General features: G+C 39.2%; 1 protein-coding gene across 1 annotated transcript in view; it reads right to left on the bottom strand.

The window, feature by feature from the left end:
• NCOA6 (nuclear receptor coactivator 6) overlaps positions 1–5,992 on the bottom strand; it is a 33,082-nt gene extending 27,090 nt beyond the window's left edge. The window contains exons 1-3 of the mRNA XM_060230975.1: positions 5,840–5,992; positions 2,302–2,581; positions 884–1,039 (exon numbers count right to left, since the gene is read on the bottom strand). Of these exons, the coding sequence (XP_060086958.1) occupies positions 884–1,039; positions 2,302–2,542 (397 nt within the window). The 5' untranslated portion in view covers positions 2,543–2,581; positions 5,840–5,992. The remainder of the gene's footprint in view (positions 1–883; positions 1,040–2,301; positions 2,582–5,839) is intronic.
• Between the last annotated feature and the right edge of the window lie 10,797 nt (positions 5,993–16,789).

The following is a 16,789-nucleotide window of genomic DNA, read 5'->3' as shown; positions in this document are numbered from 1 at the left end:
ATCGAATGCCTACGAGTTCTTGAATTGTGAGAAAGGGAGAAAAGGACTTCTTTCTCTACTTTCGCCATCCCATGCATAATCTTGTAAACCTCTATCATGTCACCCCGCAGTCGAGGTTTCTCCAAGCTAAAGAGCCCCAAGGTTTTAACCTTTCTTCATAGGGAAAGTGTTCCAACCCTTTAATCATTCTAGTTGCCCTTTTCTGGACTTTTTCCAATGCTATAATATCCTTTTTGAGGTGCGGTGACCAGAATTGCACACAGTACTCCAAATGAGACCGCACCATCGATTTATACAGGGGCATTATAATACTGGCTGATTTGTTTTCAATTCCCTTTCTAATAATTCCTTTCTAATAATTCCCAGCATGGTGTTGGCCTTTTTTATTGCAATCCACACTGTCTTGTCATTTTCAGTGTGTTATCTAACAAGTCTTTCGTATCACCTATTACTTGATCCTTTCAACTAGAATACTAAATCTCCTGGGATCTTCTGCACACAAAGTAAATGCTGTACCAGCCCATCTCCTAAATAAACATACTGATACTGCATTGTTCACTGGATGTATTACACTGGTCCACTGTCTCATAACACACCATTAGCTCAGTGAGAAAGGTGGACAAAGGAAATAAAGTGACATGATACGCACTAATAAACAAGACAGCATGGGGCAAAGACAGAAGAGGGAAAATGATCACAAAGACCAATCCCTGTGGCAAGAATAGTATACTCTACCAGCAAGTCACAAAATTAGATTGCTCACGAATTGTACCATTATTTAACGTTATTATTGCTTTTGTCAAATTTCTGCAAAAACCGACAGCTTTTTTTGCCAATAATTTCAAATGTATTTCTTAACGTGCTACAAAGTAACTTTAACTACCTTCAATTTGAACCGAGAGAATCCCCAGATCTCTAAGCTGTTGATTGTTATTTTGAGCCAGCATTCGTAGTCGTTCAGCTGCTTCACGAGGAATATTGAATGTGACACGTACGCTGTTCCAGGGTTCTACCTTCCTCAATTTTAACTTGTTAGAATCTTAGTTGAGAAGAAAAAGAGAAATCAATAGAAAAAACAACAAAACTACTCACTACTAAGTGAGGATTAGCAAGGTTCTCATACTTATATTCAACACTTCCTACCAATAAACAGGCTTCTTTCCTGTAAGTTAACTCAACAAAAGTACCAGAGGAAGAATTCAGTATATCATCATGAAGGTAATAACACTGGGCTAGCTCCCTTAAAGACCAGCCTTTCCTGAGTAAAGGTAAACCAAGTATAGATCTCCCATGAATCAAGAGGAAAGGTGGGATATACATTTTAACAAATAATAAATATTAAACAGACTTACAAAATTACAAACTTGAAAAATTACATATTTTACTTATTTCTAAGTAGTAAGTGATCACATATAGTAAAATGGAAATGGATCAATACAGCCTTGCAACCTGGACTATTCAAACTTTTAGCAAAAATAAAAATTCTGAAAGGAGAATGTTAACAGGGACTAATAACATCAGTTTTGATTACTGCAGAACTGGAGCTGAGTGAACAATTTAATTATTAGAAAGATAAAGATACTAACCTGACATGCATATTTCAGTATACAAGCACAGAACACTTCAGTAGGGAAACCCAAATAATTTTCTTCACTTAAAAGAGGGTCATTTATTTGTTTCACTTGGACAGCTAAAGCACAGCCTAATCACTTTATCTATCCAATGCACAAAATCCTTCGAGTTTGCCATAATGATTTTTTTCCAAGGCAAGAAACAAATGGCTCGTGTCTCCCCAAGGTAACTTAACTGCCAGGATCTATTCTCATCTGTTCATTGGTAAATGGAATACAGCATAATTTAATAGCTCAAAGAACCAGATGTATCAGGGGAAGAACACAGTAATAAAGTAAAAAAGAAGTTCAATGGCCTGCCCACAGCATCACATATGAGAATTTAGTAAACAGATGGACAATAAAATATTGAAAGAACAATGATGTAATCAGAAAATACATGTGAGCTGCTCCCTATACGGAACTTTCCCACTTCTCCCTGGAACCTACTGAGTTCCCCATAATTCTTCTCATGAGGGCCAATGGACACTCAGGATATGTCTGGGGGTCCTGAAATGGGAAGGTGGAATCAGTGGAGATCTCATGCATGCAGAATAAGGTGTAGAGTCTGACCACCTATACCTTCTGTTTATGCTACCTAAAACCATATGGACAATTCTAGAGTAACTTAATTTTTACACAATTTACATTTTCACATTTTCTAGCTAAAGGATACAAAACAATAAAGTACCCATGTGCAAAAGGCCGGGCACATCATGCAATATGATGCCCAATTTTTGTTTGAAGTCATCATCTTCTATATTCCCTTTAAAAGCTACAAAAATGGTGGAATCGTCAGAAAGGCTGTCGTGATTCATGTCATCTTCCTCCAGTCCAGAGTCAATATCCACTTCTGATTCTTCCATGGTTGGATAGCACAATGAAGAGTGGTTATCTTTTAAGGTAGGTATGTCACCCCAAACCATGGTCATGTGATCTGCTGCAATGGAAGCTACTCAGGTATTAAGGACCTATTATAAAAAAAAAAAAGTTCAAAAATACATTGTTTAATACATATACAAAGAGGCATCTAGGCAGGCACAGTCTATTGTTTCTGCTGCTTATATTTTATTGTTAATAGGTTTAGAAAGGAGCACTTTTGATCATATTTAGCTGCACCAACTATATACTATCAATGCTAAAGTTAAACAGGGACAAAATACAAAATTACTGTTGAAGGTACAGAACAAAGTTTGAGTTCAGTGGCACCTTTAAGACCAACAAAAAGCATAAATCCTGAATAACACTAAGCTGGTCTTAAAGGTGCCACTGGCTTCAAATTTTGTTCTGCTGCTTCAGACCAACATGGCTACCCACCTGGATCTACTGAAGGTACAGTTAGGATTATAGTGATTTTACTCAGTCCTATATTTTGCAGCCAAGTTACAACATAGCACAGGGTCAGGCATTGAGAAAGGGAAGAATTCATGCAAGGCACACCTTTTCATGTGGTCCTGGGAGCCAAAGATGAACCTACTGTTGCTGGGGTATACCTGCCAATGCTCCCTGGTATAAGAGCCAAACTGTCATTAAGCACAGCTCAACGTCAGTGCAAAACAATACACATGTAACTGACTACAGTGTATGGTACAAACGTCTACCTGAACCACAGCAGCCAGTAAGGGTAGCACAAGCAAGATTAAATCATTTTATACAATTATTACACCCATTACCACATGCATGGATCTGTAAGGAAGCATATACAATGTGCAAATGGTTTTGTAGATTATTTAGAGAGGATAAAATCAGAATATAGCACAAACTAGGGAAATTTAAACCCACTGATTTTTAAATACTTAATTAGGCACATTTGTATTGTATCATGATCATAAAAGTTAAGGCTTCAGTCTTAATGAAATCAGTAGAACTTAAGCTGAGAATTCAGCTATACTTTTCATTTCCACAAGACCCGTTTCATCTAGCTGTTGGGCCAGGATGGTGCAGCCCCCGCCCCCAAGGGCTGAGGGCACCTAAGATGGGCTCACCAGCAAAGGGGCTGAAGGTACAAAGCAGGTGGCAATCAGAGGGACTGTTGGGCTGAGTTTGAACAAAAGTCCTGGTGGTTGGGGCCCACAGCAGCAGTGCATGGGACAGGATACCCTTAGGACTGAGGCAGGACTGGGGTCATCCTAGGCAACCCTAGACTGAGGGGGAGGGAGAGAGAGAGAAAGAGAGACACTTGTAGATGCAATGGCAGCAGGGAGTGTGTTAACTATCCTGGCAGCAGAGTGCAGGAACTCAGTTGGGAGGGGAACACCTCTTAGCAGAGTGTATTGGGCTGGGTGGGCATTAAAGCTTGAATATTCAACCAATGCCTGTGAGCCTCATCTATGAGGGGGATGGAACCCTGACCAGCAGCCAGCCTGTTATGAGCATCATCCCTGCAAGTCCTTCACCCTGCCACCTCTCCCAAAGTTCTTACCTACCTACCGCTGTGTAAAACTGTTTCTCCCCCACTTTGGAACTCTTCTGTTCTACACATTGCCCAAACATGTCAATCATGCCACAAATCTGGCATGAAAAATCACAACATTCAGAAACTAGTGGATACATTTTAAACTTCCAGGACATTCTATTACTTACCATTATTCTATAAAACAATTTTGAAGAAAAAATCAAATTCAAAATTGCTGAACAAGAATTCATCAAAATGTTTAACACCATCCTCCTTCTCTGATTTCAAGAGTCTTAACAAGGTCTTTTGGATTTCTCATTCCTTTACAAATAGGACTTGTGCAGCTATACTTTTGTAACTTTTTAACTAGATCTGTTTTTTGTATTTTATCCTAATTCTACTTTGCCTGACTATCAATATGGATAGTCAATAGAGTGAGCCGCACCTATTCTGAGTACCCTGATCACTCTTTTCATTGGATCTTTAAACTAGCCTTTTAAAAATAATATCCTCCTGCACTTTCCGGTTGCAGTCTTTTTAATATAATCAGTCTTATGGATGTACACTTCAGGCATCTGAGTTACAAAAGTTTATGCTAGAATACACTCATTTAAATCTATGGACTCTTGTTTCATTTACCTGATTCTTTTAAGTGGTGATGCAGGGAATTGATCCTCAAACCATCTACACACAGAACAGTGCCTTTACCACTGAGCCACAGTCCATTCCCAAGCAAGTTTGCTACTTTAAGAAGCAAGGGACCTGGAGCACTAGGCAGTGTTGTCAAGATACCATCTAGTAGGTGCTCCCAAGATAGTACCACTGTTATAACTGCACTTGCTGAGGGGCGAACAGAAATTTCACAGCAGTGTCAGTTGCAGTTTGATTACTGGGAAGCAAGAATTCATATCAGACCAGAACCTTCCTCTTCTCCAGCCAGAGCTAAGACAAAGTGACCACTGGAAGAAACCCTTACTTTAGTGAATAGGATTTCAAAAAGTTCTGCAGCCACTGAATATTATAGCAGATGTTTTCAAAAATCTCATCACTTTTGCTGTCATTCCCCATTTTTTCTTTTGGAAGAGAAAGAATGACATTATTGTGGGGTGTGCATACTGGGGTATGCACTGAAAATAAAATGCAACTGACATTCAAAACTGACATTCAGAACTGTGATGATAACCGAGTTCACTCTTAAGAGTCAAACTAAACATTACTGTGAGTTGAGCCTGGGTTCCCTGGATCCAACATGGGTCCCCCACAATGACACAACACTGCAGGGAAAAAAGGGTTCATAACAGCACTGCAGGGAGAAGAGCACTTGCCCCCTCAGCAGCTTTCCTATATGACCACCATACTTTGGGGTGGGGGGGTTGGGAGAGGAGTTATTGCTGTTTTTGCTTAGGAAAGCAGCTTCCGGGGGTGGTGGGGGGAAGAGCTCTTCCTCCCCCTACAGCACTGTTCTGAGCCCATTGGGGCTCTCCCACTTTTTTTTTAAAGAAGCCATTAAAGAACACGAGCCGGGTTCAAGGAACCCAGACCCAACTATTTTAAAATAGTAATGTTTAGTGTGGCTCTTAAACTAACAAACTCACCGTGATGTGGCACTTTAAATACTAATAAATGCATTGTAATCTATCCTTTCATGGACTTGGGCCTATTTCACCGATAGTAAAGTAAATCCTAAATCAGTGAGATTTTTTTAACATAATAAAGGAAAGAAAAATATTGTGAACACAAGGCTAAAAGGCTTTGTTTGCAACATTTCTGTGCAAAACGAAGGCATTTATGGGTAAGAACAATAATTATTCACACCAATAAAAAGACAGCCTACCAGGAGATCCTGTATCAGAAGTTGCATGACCAGTTAAGCTGACCGTGAAAATTCGATCCATAATAGTATTCAGGTTCCAGGTCTGCTTATGCAGACTGTGGGAGTCTAATCCTCTGAACTCTTTTGCGACAAATCAGAAGCCTTCAAATGAATCTGCAAATATACCCAGTTAAAATTAATCACCTTCCCAATTCTATCAAAGCAACTTCAAATCTATGTAAAGTCAAAACCTTTACAACACTTCAAACAGCTTTATAATATAGTACAGCGTTCAACATTTTCTGAAACATACATTTTAAAGTTATTCTTTAGTCAAGAGAACACAACACACAGAGTTTATGCACAGCTGGAATTCAGGAATTTAAGATACAATACCACACTAATCCTTAGGTTGTGTATAACAGGATCCCCAAGCAGAAAATGTAAAGTTGCAAAAGAGAAACAATCTTAAACCGGTCTAATCAAAACTGCCATTTTATTCAGTGGGGCTTACTCCCAGGAAAGTGTTCTTAGGAATGTAGCCTGAATCACTTTCATTCAGAGATTCAGAACTGAGAACTAGGTATATTTAACATTCTCTGGCAAAAGACTTTAATTAGTTCATGTTTATTTATTTCAAGTTCATGTTTATTTATTTATTAGCTACCTTTCTACATTACGGACCTCAAGGATAAAACACATAATATGCATTAAAGACACAAAAACCAAATTTTAAAATCACAACTCAGGTCTCCTAATAAATTTAAATCAAATGCAGTCCTAAATGCTGCATTCAGAGAGATAACATTAACACGAGTACAGATAAGCTCACACAATTTGTCCTGCAGGTGCTCCCTCCGTTCCAGTTTTGTTTCTGCCATTTTTTACAGTTTAGTGTGCCGACTGTGTGATTTGGATGGTCAGTGTTAGGTTTTCGAGGTGGAGAATTTAGAATCATAAACAGAATTACACTGTTCTAATCCTAATGACTTGAACATACTTTGAAGGATGTAACTGTGCTGAGGGATGAACTGAAAATATGGCAAAATAACAAAGATAAAACATGGCAATATGACAATCCTTAACTGCGACAAGCAGAACTAACAGATACCAAATCCCAAAGCAGAAGGCTAAGCTTTATCTTTGTATTCTGTAGTTTAAGAGAACTGACATACCTTTCTAAACTGTGTATTCTAATCCTTTATTCTTATTCATCTGCAGATTTTACAGATAGAAAAGGACAAACATAAATGAAATCATGCTTCTTAAGATTTAAGCTACAAATTGCAATGATAACATAATTCTATAAAATTCTATTCTGCGCATTTCTATTTTATAAATATGAAACATATCTAGTGAATCCAGTATTATATATTGCAATTGCTCATTACTGACATGATTCCAAACTGAAATCCTCAAAACTGACTTCAATGCCTACCAGTTGGCTTGCAGCAGCAAATCACTGCTTATATGACTGGTCTACTTATGTGTACAATATAAACTGTGGAGCCCCAAACTTACATGGAACACTGCAAAAAAGAACTGCATTTTTAAAATCCCCAAAGCCTCAAAACTAAACTCAACAGAAGAAACTTTATAGAGATTGAGGAATTTTGAATATATTATACAATTTGCATCTAGGAACCGAGTTTCAGTTTGGTTACAGAACAAAGGACAACATGGGACAGGAACTTAAAAAGACAAATTTTATTTATTTATTTATTTATTACGTTAAGCTTATATCCCGCCCTCTCCGCAAGTGGACTCAGGGTGGCTCACAACATCACATCACTTCCATTAAAAACCAATAAAACATAATTACATATTTAAATTATTTAAAACATTTCATGGTGCTGTATTAATACAGTACAGTATAGCGGTTCTGAAAGTTCGATGGTGACCATCGGTACTCTGCATGGTGCTCTATATGATGTCCAGTGGCAGCTCTCTCTCGGTTAAATGTCGAAGGCCTGTTGGAACAATTCGGTCTTACAGGCCCTGCGGAATGTAGACAAATCCTGCAGGGCCCTTATGGCCTCTGGGAGAGCGTTCCAGAGTTCTGGTGTTGCCACCGAGAAGGCCCTGGTTCGTGTCGTACGCAACCTGGCTTCTTTTGGTCCAGGGATGGACAATAGATTTTTCGTCCCTGAACGCAGTGCTCTCTGGGGAATATGTGGAGAAAGGCAGTCCCGCAGATAGACAGGTCCCTGACCATAAAGGGCTTTAAAGGTCAACACCACAGAGGATATGGGAGAGGTTGAATGTGCAGGACCAAGGAGCAAAGACTGCACATACCTATTCTGCTTTAAAATGTTATACCATAAAAATATCTCCCCCAAGTCAGGGGTCTCCAACATGCCTGTAGGCACCATGGTCACTGCCGACTCCTTTTCCGATATCTGCTAAATTACTTTAGAAAGTGGGCCTTTTGCCACTGGAGATTTACTTGGCTGTGCAGATTTTTAAAAACATTGCATCTGCCACCACAACACAAGGATCTTCACTGTGTGACTGAAGATACACTGCAGCAGTCAATTTGTGGCTGGCTCCACTTTCTGTGGCTGCCATTTTGTGGCTGTGTGCCTATGATTCTATGCTCAAAAGCATAGGGGACCTCCATCACAAGTCTTCATGTGTTTCATAACAATTTTAAGCATGAAAATTCTATAGAAGGCTCTTGAACATACATACATAAAGTAATGTTCTCCCAGGAATATTATTTAATCCCCCTATCATTTAATCCCCCCACCTCTGTCTTCCACCAATGGATGGAGCCTTTTCTATTTGGTATTACCTCACTGACCCTCCTTCCCATTTTTGTGTTTTGTCTAATTGCCTTGAAGACCCTAGATTAGAATGTGTATGTGTGTTGTCCAGTTGCTGCCAACTTATGGTGACAATGGGTTTTCTAGGCAAGAGGCATTCAGAGGTAGTTTGCCACTGCCTGCTTCTGCATTACAACCCTGACATTCCATGGAAATCTCCCATTCAAATACTAGCCAGGGCCAACCCTGCTTAGCTTGCAAGATCTGAGGAGACTGGGCTAATCTGGGCCATCCAGGTCAGGGCAGACCCTAGAGAGGCATAATAAAAATGTTCATGAATAATAATGATTTCTACTACTCATAATAGAACTGTGTCCTAGGAGTTTATAATAACCTACACATTCCATAAAATGAATAAAAATAAACTGTTTAAGAGGCATTGTTAAAAAGGGAACAGGTTCACAGTTCCCATCATTTTTTTTATTTCATTGTTTGTATATAGGTTGTTTTAATACATTGTTCGCTGTATATTATTCTTATTTGGTTGTTTTTAATTGTGTGGTCTGCCTTGAATCTCGATGAGAAAGGCAGTCAACAAATGAAACAAAAACCAAACAAAACTGAACGTGGGAAAAATAGCAGGATATAGTGGATTTTTTTTTAACCATTTGCTGTGGTTTTCCTTTGTTTTGATGAAATGCTGTGTACTTTCTTAAGGTGCTATTTATTATAGAAAGATTGGATAGAATCCTGCTAAAGAAAATAGTCTGCGATCACACACACTAAATATTGCACTTTCAATCTACTTTTAAACTGGATTTTGCCAGTTCAAACAGTAAAATCCAGTTGGAAAGTGCTCTAAAAGTGGATTGAAAGTGCATTATTTAGTGTGGGTGATTGCAGCCACAGTTACACAATAGTCTTACCAATAATAGCAGACAGGCATGTACTAATTCATTTAAGAGATATGGAGCAGAAGGCTAATATTTTAGTGCAACATTTATCTTTTAAAATATTGTTGAATGTAATAAATTGGTATGTTACTGGTTGCAGAATTGCAGTCAGAAATAATTGTTTATGACAATTGTAAGAAATTTACAGCCAAAACATTATATGGACTGTAAACTACCCTATTGCCCATTGTAGTTTTTCAAATTAACTGCTAATACCTTTTTGGAAGGAATGTATCACTGTCTTGGTGCCCCCCCTTTGTGATTTACCTCTCTATTTGCATTCAGAGTTCTCACCTCTGCAGTTAATATGGGAAATAGAGCTAATATAAACATGTTCTAATATAATAGTCATAAAACAGCATACTTTCTACTGATGTCTGGATCCTGACCTGGATAGCCCAGGTTAGCCCAATCCTGTCAGATCTCGGAAGATAAGTAGATTGGCCCTGGCTAGTATTTGTAGGGGAATACTATGAATGCAACACAGAGGCAGGCAATGACAAACCATCTCTGGATCCTGCCTGGAAACCCTACAAGGTCGCCATAAGTCAACTGTGACTTGACAGCACTTTCCATCACCACCACTGATGTCTGGAGTAGATAACTGCAAACTGGATTATGCAGCAGGAAAATACAAGACCACTGCCATGGATCAGAAATGTTTTAATGTGCAGACTAAACCACATTAGTTGACTGCTGTTCTACCTTACTCCAATATCATCACTATAAATCCTTTGTAGTATCTAAAATATAATTGAAACAGCCTTTCTTAATTAATTTTACCTTAATTACTTTTGATGTCATGAAACCCTCAATCTTAGAAAAAGCAATTTTTCATATAGCTCTATTTATCTGGGTTTTCCTTTATTCTTCTGCAGTCCCTAATGCCAGTCTGTTTCCCAATGATTATGGCACAGAAAGCTTACCTTGCTCTCTAGGTCTGGAAAATAACTTTGTTAAAGGGTCTAAAATGTGGCAACTATAATCTGTATCCCTTTTAAAGAATTTGGTATCTAAGTAAGCACATTAAATTTGCCAGCATGATATTTAGACATTTGTAATATACCAGTCCTCTTTTCTCATCCCCCCCCCATCCCCATTTTAATAACATTCTAGACCAAGGGTGGCCAACTTGTGGCTCAAAAGCCACATGTGGATCTTTCACAGATATTGTGTGGCTCTTGTGTGGCCCCCACCACCCCAATGACCAGCTTGGAGAAGGAATTTGTCTCTTTCAATCACTTCTCCAAGCCAAGCCAGCCAGCAGCTTGGAGAACACATTTAAAGCAGCTTTCTTTCCTCGTCTCCTTCCCCTCATCTATTTGCTTTCCTTCCTTCCTATCTTTCGGCTCTCAAACACCTGACATTCATGTCTTGCAGTCAGGGGTCATTTTGTAGAAAAACAGGTGATGGAGCTCATCCAGGGATTGTTATTGCACATACTACTCAATGGACAAGGAAGTGGAACTCTCAGAAAGGTTCAAGAGCTACGCTCCTGTGTGAGCTCCCACTGAATCCGAGGCCTGCTTGCAGTTCTCAAACATCTGACGTTTAGTCTATGTGGCTCTTACATTAATCAAGTTTGGCCACCCTTGTTGTAGACCATCCCTTAAGTATTCATAATTTCTAGGCTTTTCCCACAAAGCCTCTACCATTTGGTTCCAACAGTACTTAGATACTTACTTACTGAATGCGTAAATGGCAATATCTGTTTAAGAAACAGGTGCTCAGATAAGGGACTAAAAGAAGACAGTTAATTCAGCTGGGAAAGTATACTTAGCAAAGTGGTTACATGAAAGGGACTAAGTTGTCATTATATGAAAACAAATCCCAAGGAATTGAGGCTCTGGATCAGCTTATATGATCTACAAGCAGGAACTCTTGAAGAGAACATCTCACTTTGCCCTTCCCCACTATTTCCTCTATTCCTTCTCTGAAAGCCCTCACAGATTTCTTTTCTCCTTCCTTCCCAAAAGCCAACCTATCATATGTTCCTGTCGTTTCTTTCCCTTCCCCTAGTAGGCTCTCCCTGGGAAAAGTCTAAGTTGCACACTGCTGGCCCAAGCTCATTTGTATCATGGGGAATCCACAACTTGTGGAGGGCACCCCACTTTACTTGTGGAGGGCACCTCCTCTGTACCCTCTCTCCACACCACTTCCTCTTCTCCTCTTGGCAGCCCCCATATCTTCTCATCTTCTCCCATCTGTTTTCTCCTTCCTGTTTACCAGCCAAGCCTATCTACCTTTTATCTACCCCCTCCCAGGGTTTTTTTTTTGTAGCAGGAACTCCTTTGCATATTCGGCCACACCCCTTATGTAGCCAATCCTCCAAGAGACTACAGGGCTCTTAGTACAGGGCCTACTATAAACTCTTACAGGATTGGCTACATCATGGGTGTGTGGCCTAATATGCAAAGGAGTTCCTACTATAAAAAAGCCCTGCCCTCTACACTATGGTAGAGTGGGAATTTTGAACCTGGGTCTCCCAGATTCTATTCTGAAACTCTCACCAGTTACTGGTTCTTATGTATATATCCAAATGATGAAATCACAATAATAACGCCCCCCCCCCAAAAAAAAATCAATCACTAACACTGAATTTTTCTATGATAGCATTTTGATTTTTTTTTATTTCTCTATGGTTTGTTCTTACAAATATGGAAAAGTACAAGCTGGAATCCAGTCCAATGCCAGTTGAGCTACTGGCAATATAATTACAAGTTGTACAACAGACAAATTGGATTAAAAATTGAGGTCAATAGCAACCTTAACTGAAAACAGATAAACTTGGACACGTAACAATTTTAGACATAATTCTAGCAATACATACATGTTGTGTAAACTAGTCACTTTCTCCTCTGATGCAATTCCATACTGCGTTATTGCAATTATTGACATATCTTTGTATGCTTGTTAAACTGCAAGCCAAGTGTCCTGGATCTTAAGACTACCAGCCACTCCAATATTTTTCTTACAAGTTTTAAAAATATTTTCCTGAGTGTAGAGTTAACATTTCAGACCTTTAAAAATGTACTCTTAATAAGAAAAAAAATCATAAAACACAGTACAATTTTTTTCAGAAACACTAGCCTTGTTATAAGTTTGCCAGCAACATACTAACGTCTCCCTTCGTATAGAATACCCTTTACCAGGACTTTTTTCGTAGAGAAAGCCCAGCAGGAACTCATTTGCATATTAGGCCACACCCCTGACACCAAGCCAGCCGGAACTGCGTTCCTGTGTGTTCCTGCTCAAAAGAAAGCTCTACCCTTTACTTCCAAAGGTGTCTAGTTTCTAGAAATGTCACAGAAATCATCCAGCTGGTTTATAACTTTCTGTTGTTATAAAGCCATGAACAAAAGATGCAGACAGGGCACTTGATAACAAACTATAAGCAATAATAGTGTTTAGCCCAACCAGCCTGATGTCACAAGTTTACAACAGGGCAAGATGGCAAAAGCTGGTTTTCCCCAATATACTTTGCTCTAAACATGAAGGCTGTATTTTTAGGTATCACCATTTTTAGTTGTTGTCAAAAGACTTTCCTCCTAGTAATTTAGAAACATTTATGACATATGCAAGGACTATGATATTCCATAGGATAACTACACATCATATAAAGATGTACCTCCACACTTTCATGTTAATTTCACTATCAAATCCCAATAAGCTATAACAGCACATCAGAGATTCACTGCTACTGAACAGCTGTGTAAATAAATATTAGTATTTTGCATATTTAACAACCACAGTGTTTTGGCACTGTAGGGTTCATAGCCGTTTCACAAACAAAACCCTATAAAATAGCAGAGCAGAAACAGCTGCTAACAAATGGCACAGAAATGGCAAGAACATGGATTTCTGGGGTGAGGGGTGTATACTTTTTTTTTTTTTAAGGGGAGGGGGTTTCAAAGGAATCAGCAATACAGATCTGGGATGCTCTTCTGAAAAACTTGCATACATTTACCAAGATGAGACAACCACAGTATGGGATGACTGCAGGTATTACCTTCCTTATTACAATTCTGCTTCCCTCTCTCATCTTTAACTCTTATACAGTTTAAATGAGGAAGATGAACTGCCTCAAAGACAATGCAGTAAGAAATAAATGCATAAATATCAATTAACTTCATGCCACTTACACATGAGCCCACTCGTGGGAAAGGGCGGAATACAAATTAACAAAATAAATAATGCAGGGGAGCTGTAGTCAACTATAACTTCCTAGTCCGTATAGGGTAGATATCATAGTACACAAAAGAACCCACCACTGCTGGGAAGGCCTTAATAATGGGAATGGCTCTAGCAGCTACTCTTTAGATATATGTGAGTTTCTCACAGTTGGTCCATGTACCACTTTGGATATCACAGAGCAAGTAAGGAGCCAGCGTGCCAAAAATTATCAACAAGCCATGCTCTGCTGCTGCTGGGTCACAAGGATGTACATAAATTGTAGAATATATGCAACACCTAGTTTATATACTAACTTTTCCAGAACTAAGCAGTATTATCATAGTTTTACACTTCTGTAAGTCAGCTCACTACTATAATCCTGTATATTTATGAATATGCCCCAAACATGGCAGCTGAACAAGTAATGCAAATGGGAACACTCAGAATATTCTGTTTCATTATACCCTCAAAACTTAAACTAAGGTTAGGAAAACATGTGACACCTGAAACACTGTTATTAATAGATAAACGGAGAAGTTAGGTGAGAGACAGAAGAAGAAATTACAATTTTGCTAAATACACAAGCAACACAGAAATGAATTATGGAAATTAAAAGCTCTGATATTTGCTGGAGGTAGTACCATATTTTGATACATATTTTATGTATTAGGCCAAGGCCTTCAAAGTGATATGCAGTGGATCTGGACTACAATCCTATGATTATAAGGCAGGGGTGGCCAAACTGTGGCTCGGGAGCCACATGTGGCTCTTTCACACATATTGTGTGGCTCTCAAAGGCCCCACCACCCTGTTGGCCAGCTTGGAGAAGGCATTTGTCTCTTTTAATCATTTCTCCAAGCCAGCCAGCAGCTTGGAGAATGCATTTAAAGTTGCTTTCTTTCCACCTCTCCCTCCCCATTTCTTTCCCTCCTTCCTTCCAGCTCTCAAACATCTGGTGTTCCTGTCTTACAGATCTCAAACATCTGACACTGTGTGACACAGAGTTTTGTACTGGATGGGCCATTGGCCTGATCCAGCATGGCTTCTCTTATGTTCTTATTTATTCTATGTTGCTCTTAATGGCCACCCCTGTTATAGGGTGACCATTCTCCAACAGAATATATTTCTGGCCCCCATTTCTAAAATCATGGGCCAAATACATCTCTCTGATGACAGTCCTTATTAGTATTTATAGCTACCAAGATGTATTTGTCTATTATTGCTACTGGGAAAACTTACGGCTTCTTAATTGTGGAAAATCAACATTTTTTACACTGTAAACTAATGAATTACCGGTACAACTTTTAAAAAATATGAGCGTAAAAAGATAAAAGAGAGGAAAGATAATGCCACTTAAGTTACATAAATTACTCAAAAGTTCCTCACTATGCCAACTGAATAGCTGTATTAGACTTTGATCCCAACAAACTTACAGATTTAATACATTTTAATGTTGCATTAAAACTGTTACATTAAGTTAAACCATATATGTTGTTATACTGATTAACACATAAACTAGAACTTACTGAAGTTATACTAAAATGCATTCCAATTTCAAGATCGTCCATTTAGGTACTAACTAATGCTACTTTCCCTCATTATCTTACTTAAACCTTTACTCCAGGCTGAACAGAGCCAGTTATGAAAGTTCTTCCATATTCAGAGTTTTTATCTCTTGTTCCATATAATACAACCAAGAATTTATTACAGGCTATAATTCAACTACAGAATGCCCGCTATATAGTTGATCCAAAAACAGGTATACGATCTGCTCTGAATGGGGTTGTACTTCTCTTGAAAAAGAAAGCTTGCAGTTTGCGTGTGCTCCTGGATTCCTCTCTGATTCCTGTTATACAGGGAGCAGAGGTGATCAAATGTAGTTTTTGTCATCTTAGATTGGTTCACTAGTTGCAGCCATTCCTGGAAAAGATGAACTAGGTACAGTCACAAATGTGTTGGTAACATCCAGGTTATAATACTATAATGCACTCTATGTGAAGCTATCTTTTAAGATGATCCAGAAATGTCAACAGGTCCAGGATACAGCAGCCATAATATTAACAGGGCAGCACCACAATAAGCATGTAACACCTATCTTGTATCAACTATATTGGTCCCAGACCCAATGTGTTGCTGTTGACCTTTACATTTCCATGGTTTGGGTCCAAAATATGTGCAGAACTCTTACCATGCATACAGATCTGCCCACACTGATAATCAGAGGCATCACTAATGAGGGAACCTACAACTGCAGAGGTGTGTCTGATGGGGACCCACATAAAGGCCTTTTCAGTGGCCATTTTTAGACTTTAGAAAGCAAGAACACATGAACTACCTTATACTGAATCAGACCCTTGGTCCATCAAAGTCAGTGTTGTCTACTCAGGCTGGCAGTAGCTCTTCAAGGTCTCAGGCAGAGGTTTATTTACATCACCCACTGAGAGATCTTTTAACTGAAGATACCGGGGATTGAACCTGGAACCTTCTGCATACCAAGCAGATGCTCTACCACTGAGCCACAGCCCTTCTCCAAACCCTGCTCTACTGGTGATCCCCGGCCCTAAAGAGGTCCAGCCGTCCTCAACGAGGGCCAGGACTTTTTCAGTTCTGGCCCCAACCTGGTGGAACTCTCTGCTGGAAGGTAACAGGGCCCTGCGGGATCTTTATTCCACAGGGCCTATAAAGCAGAGATGTTCCACCAGGCTTTTGCCTGAGAACAGCGATGGCTGCCAGATTGACACCCCCCCTCCCCTCCCCCTAATGGGGGGGATTGCTCCCAATCTCTAGAAAGTAGAACTGCAGCATGTTATAAAGGATATCACTTGGTTGCAACTTGTCTTAATCAACTGGTTTTATTGATTTTATATGCATTTTCCCTGTTGTACATTCCCTAGAGCCCACAGTTGGCCGGAATGAGGCGATTCATAAATTTAATAATAACAATAATAATAGTTGTCCTGCTCATTACTAGCATTCCGATGCCAGCTGAAGACTTTTATTTCAGAAAGCTTTTTAATCCAAATGTTAGCTTTAGTTTAAGCTTGTTATATTATTTTAAGATTTTATTGTAATATTTATGG

This window comes from Heteronotia binoei, chromosome 2 (genome assembly GCF_032191835.1).
Source record: "Heteronotia binoei isolate CCM8104 ecotype False Entrance Well chromosome 2, APGP_CSIRO_Hbin_v1, whole genome shotgun sequence".
Classification (NCBI taxonomy): domain Eukaryota; kingdom Metazoa; phylum Chordata; class Lepidosauria; order Squamata; family Gekkonidae; genus Heteronotia; species Heteronotia binoei.
The sequence above is the reverse complement of the archived record's forward strand: the minus strand, read 5'-3'. Positions and strand labels throughout refer to the sequence as shown.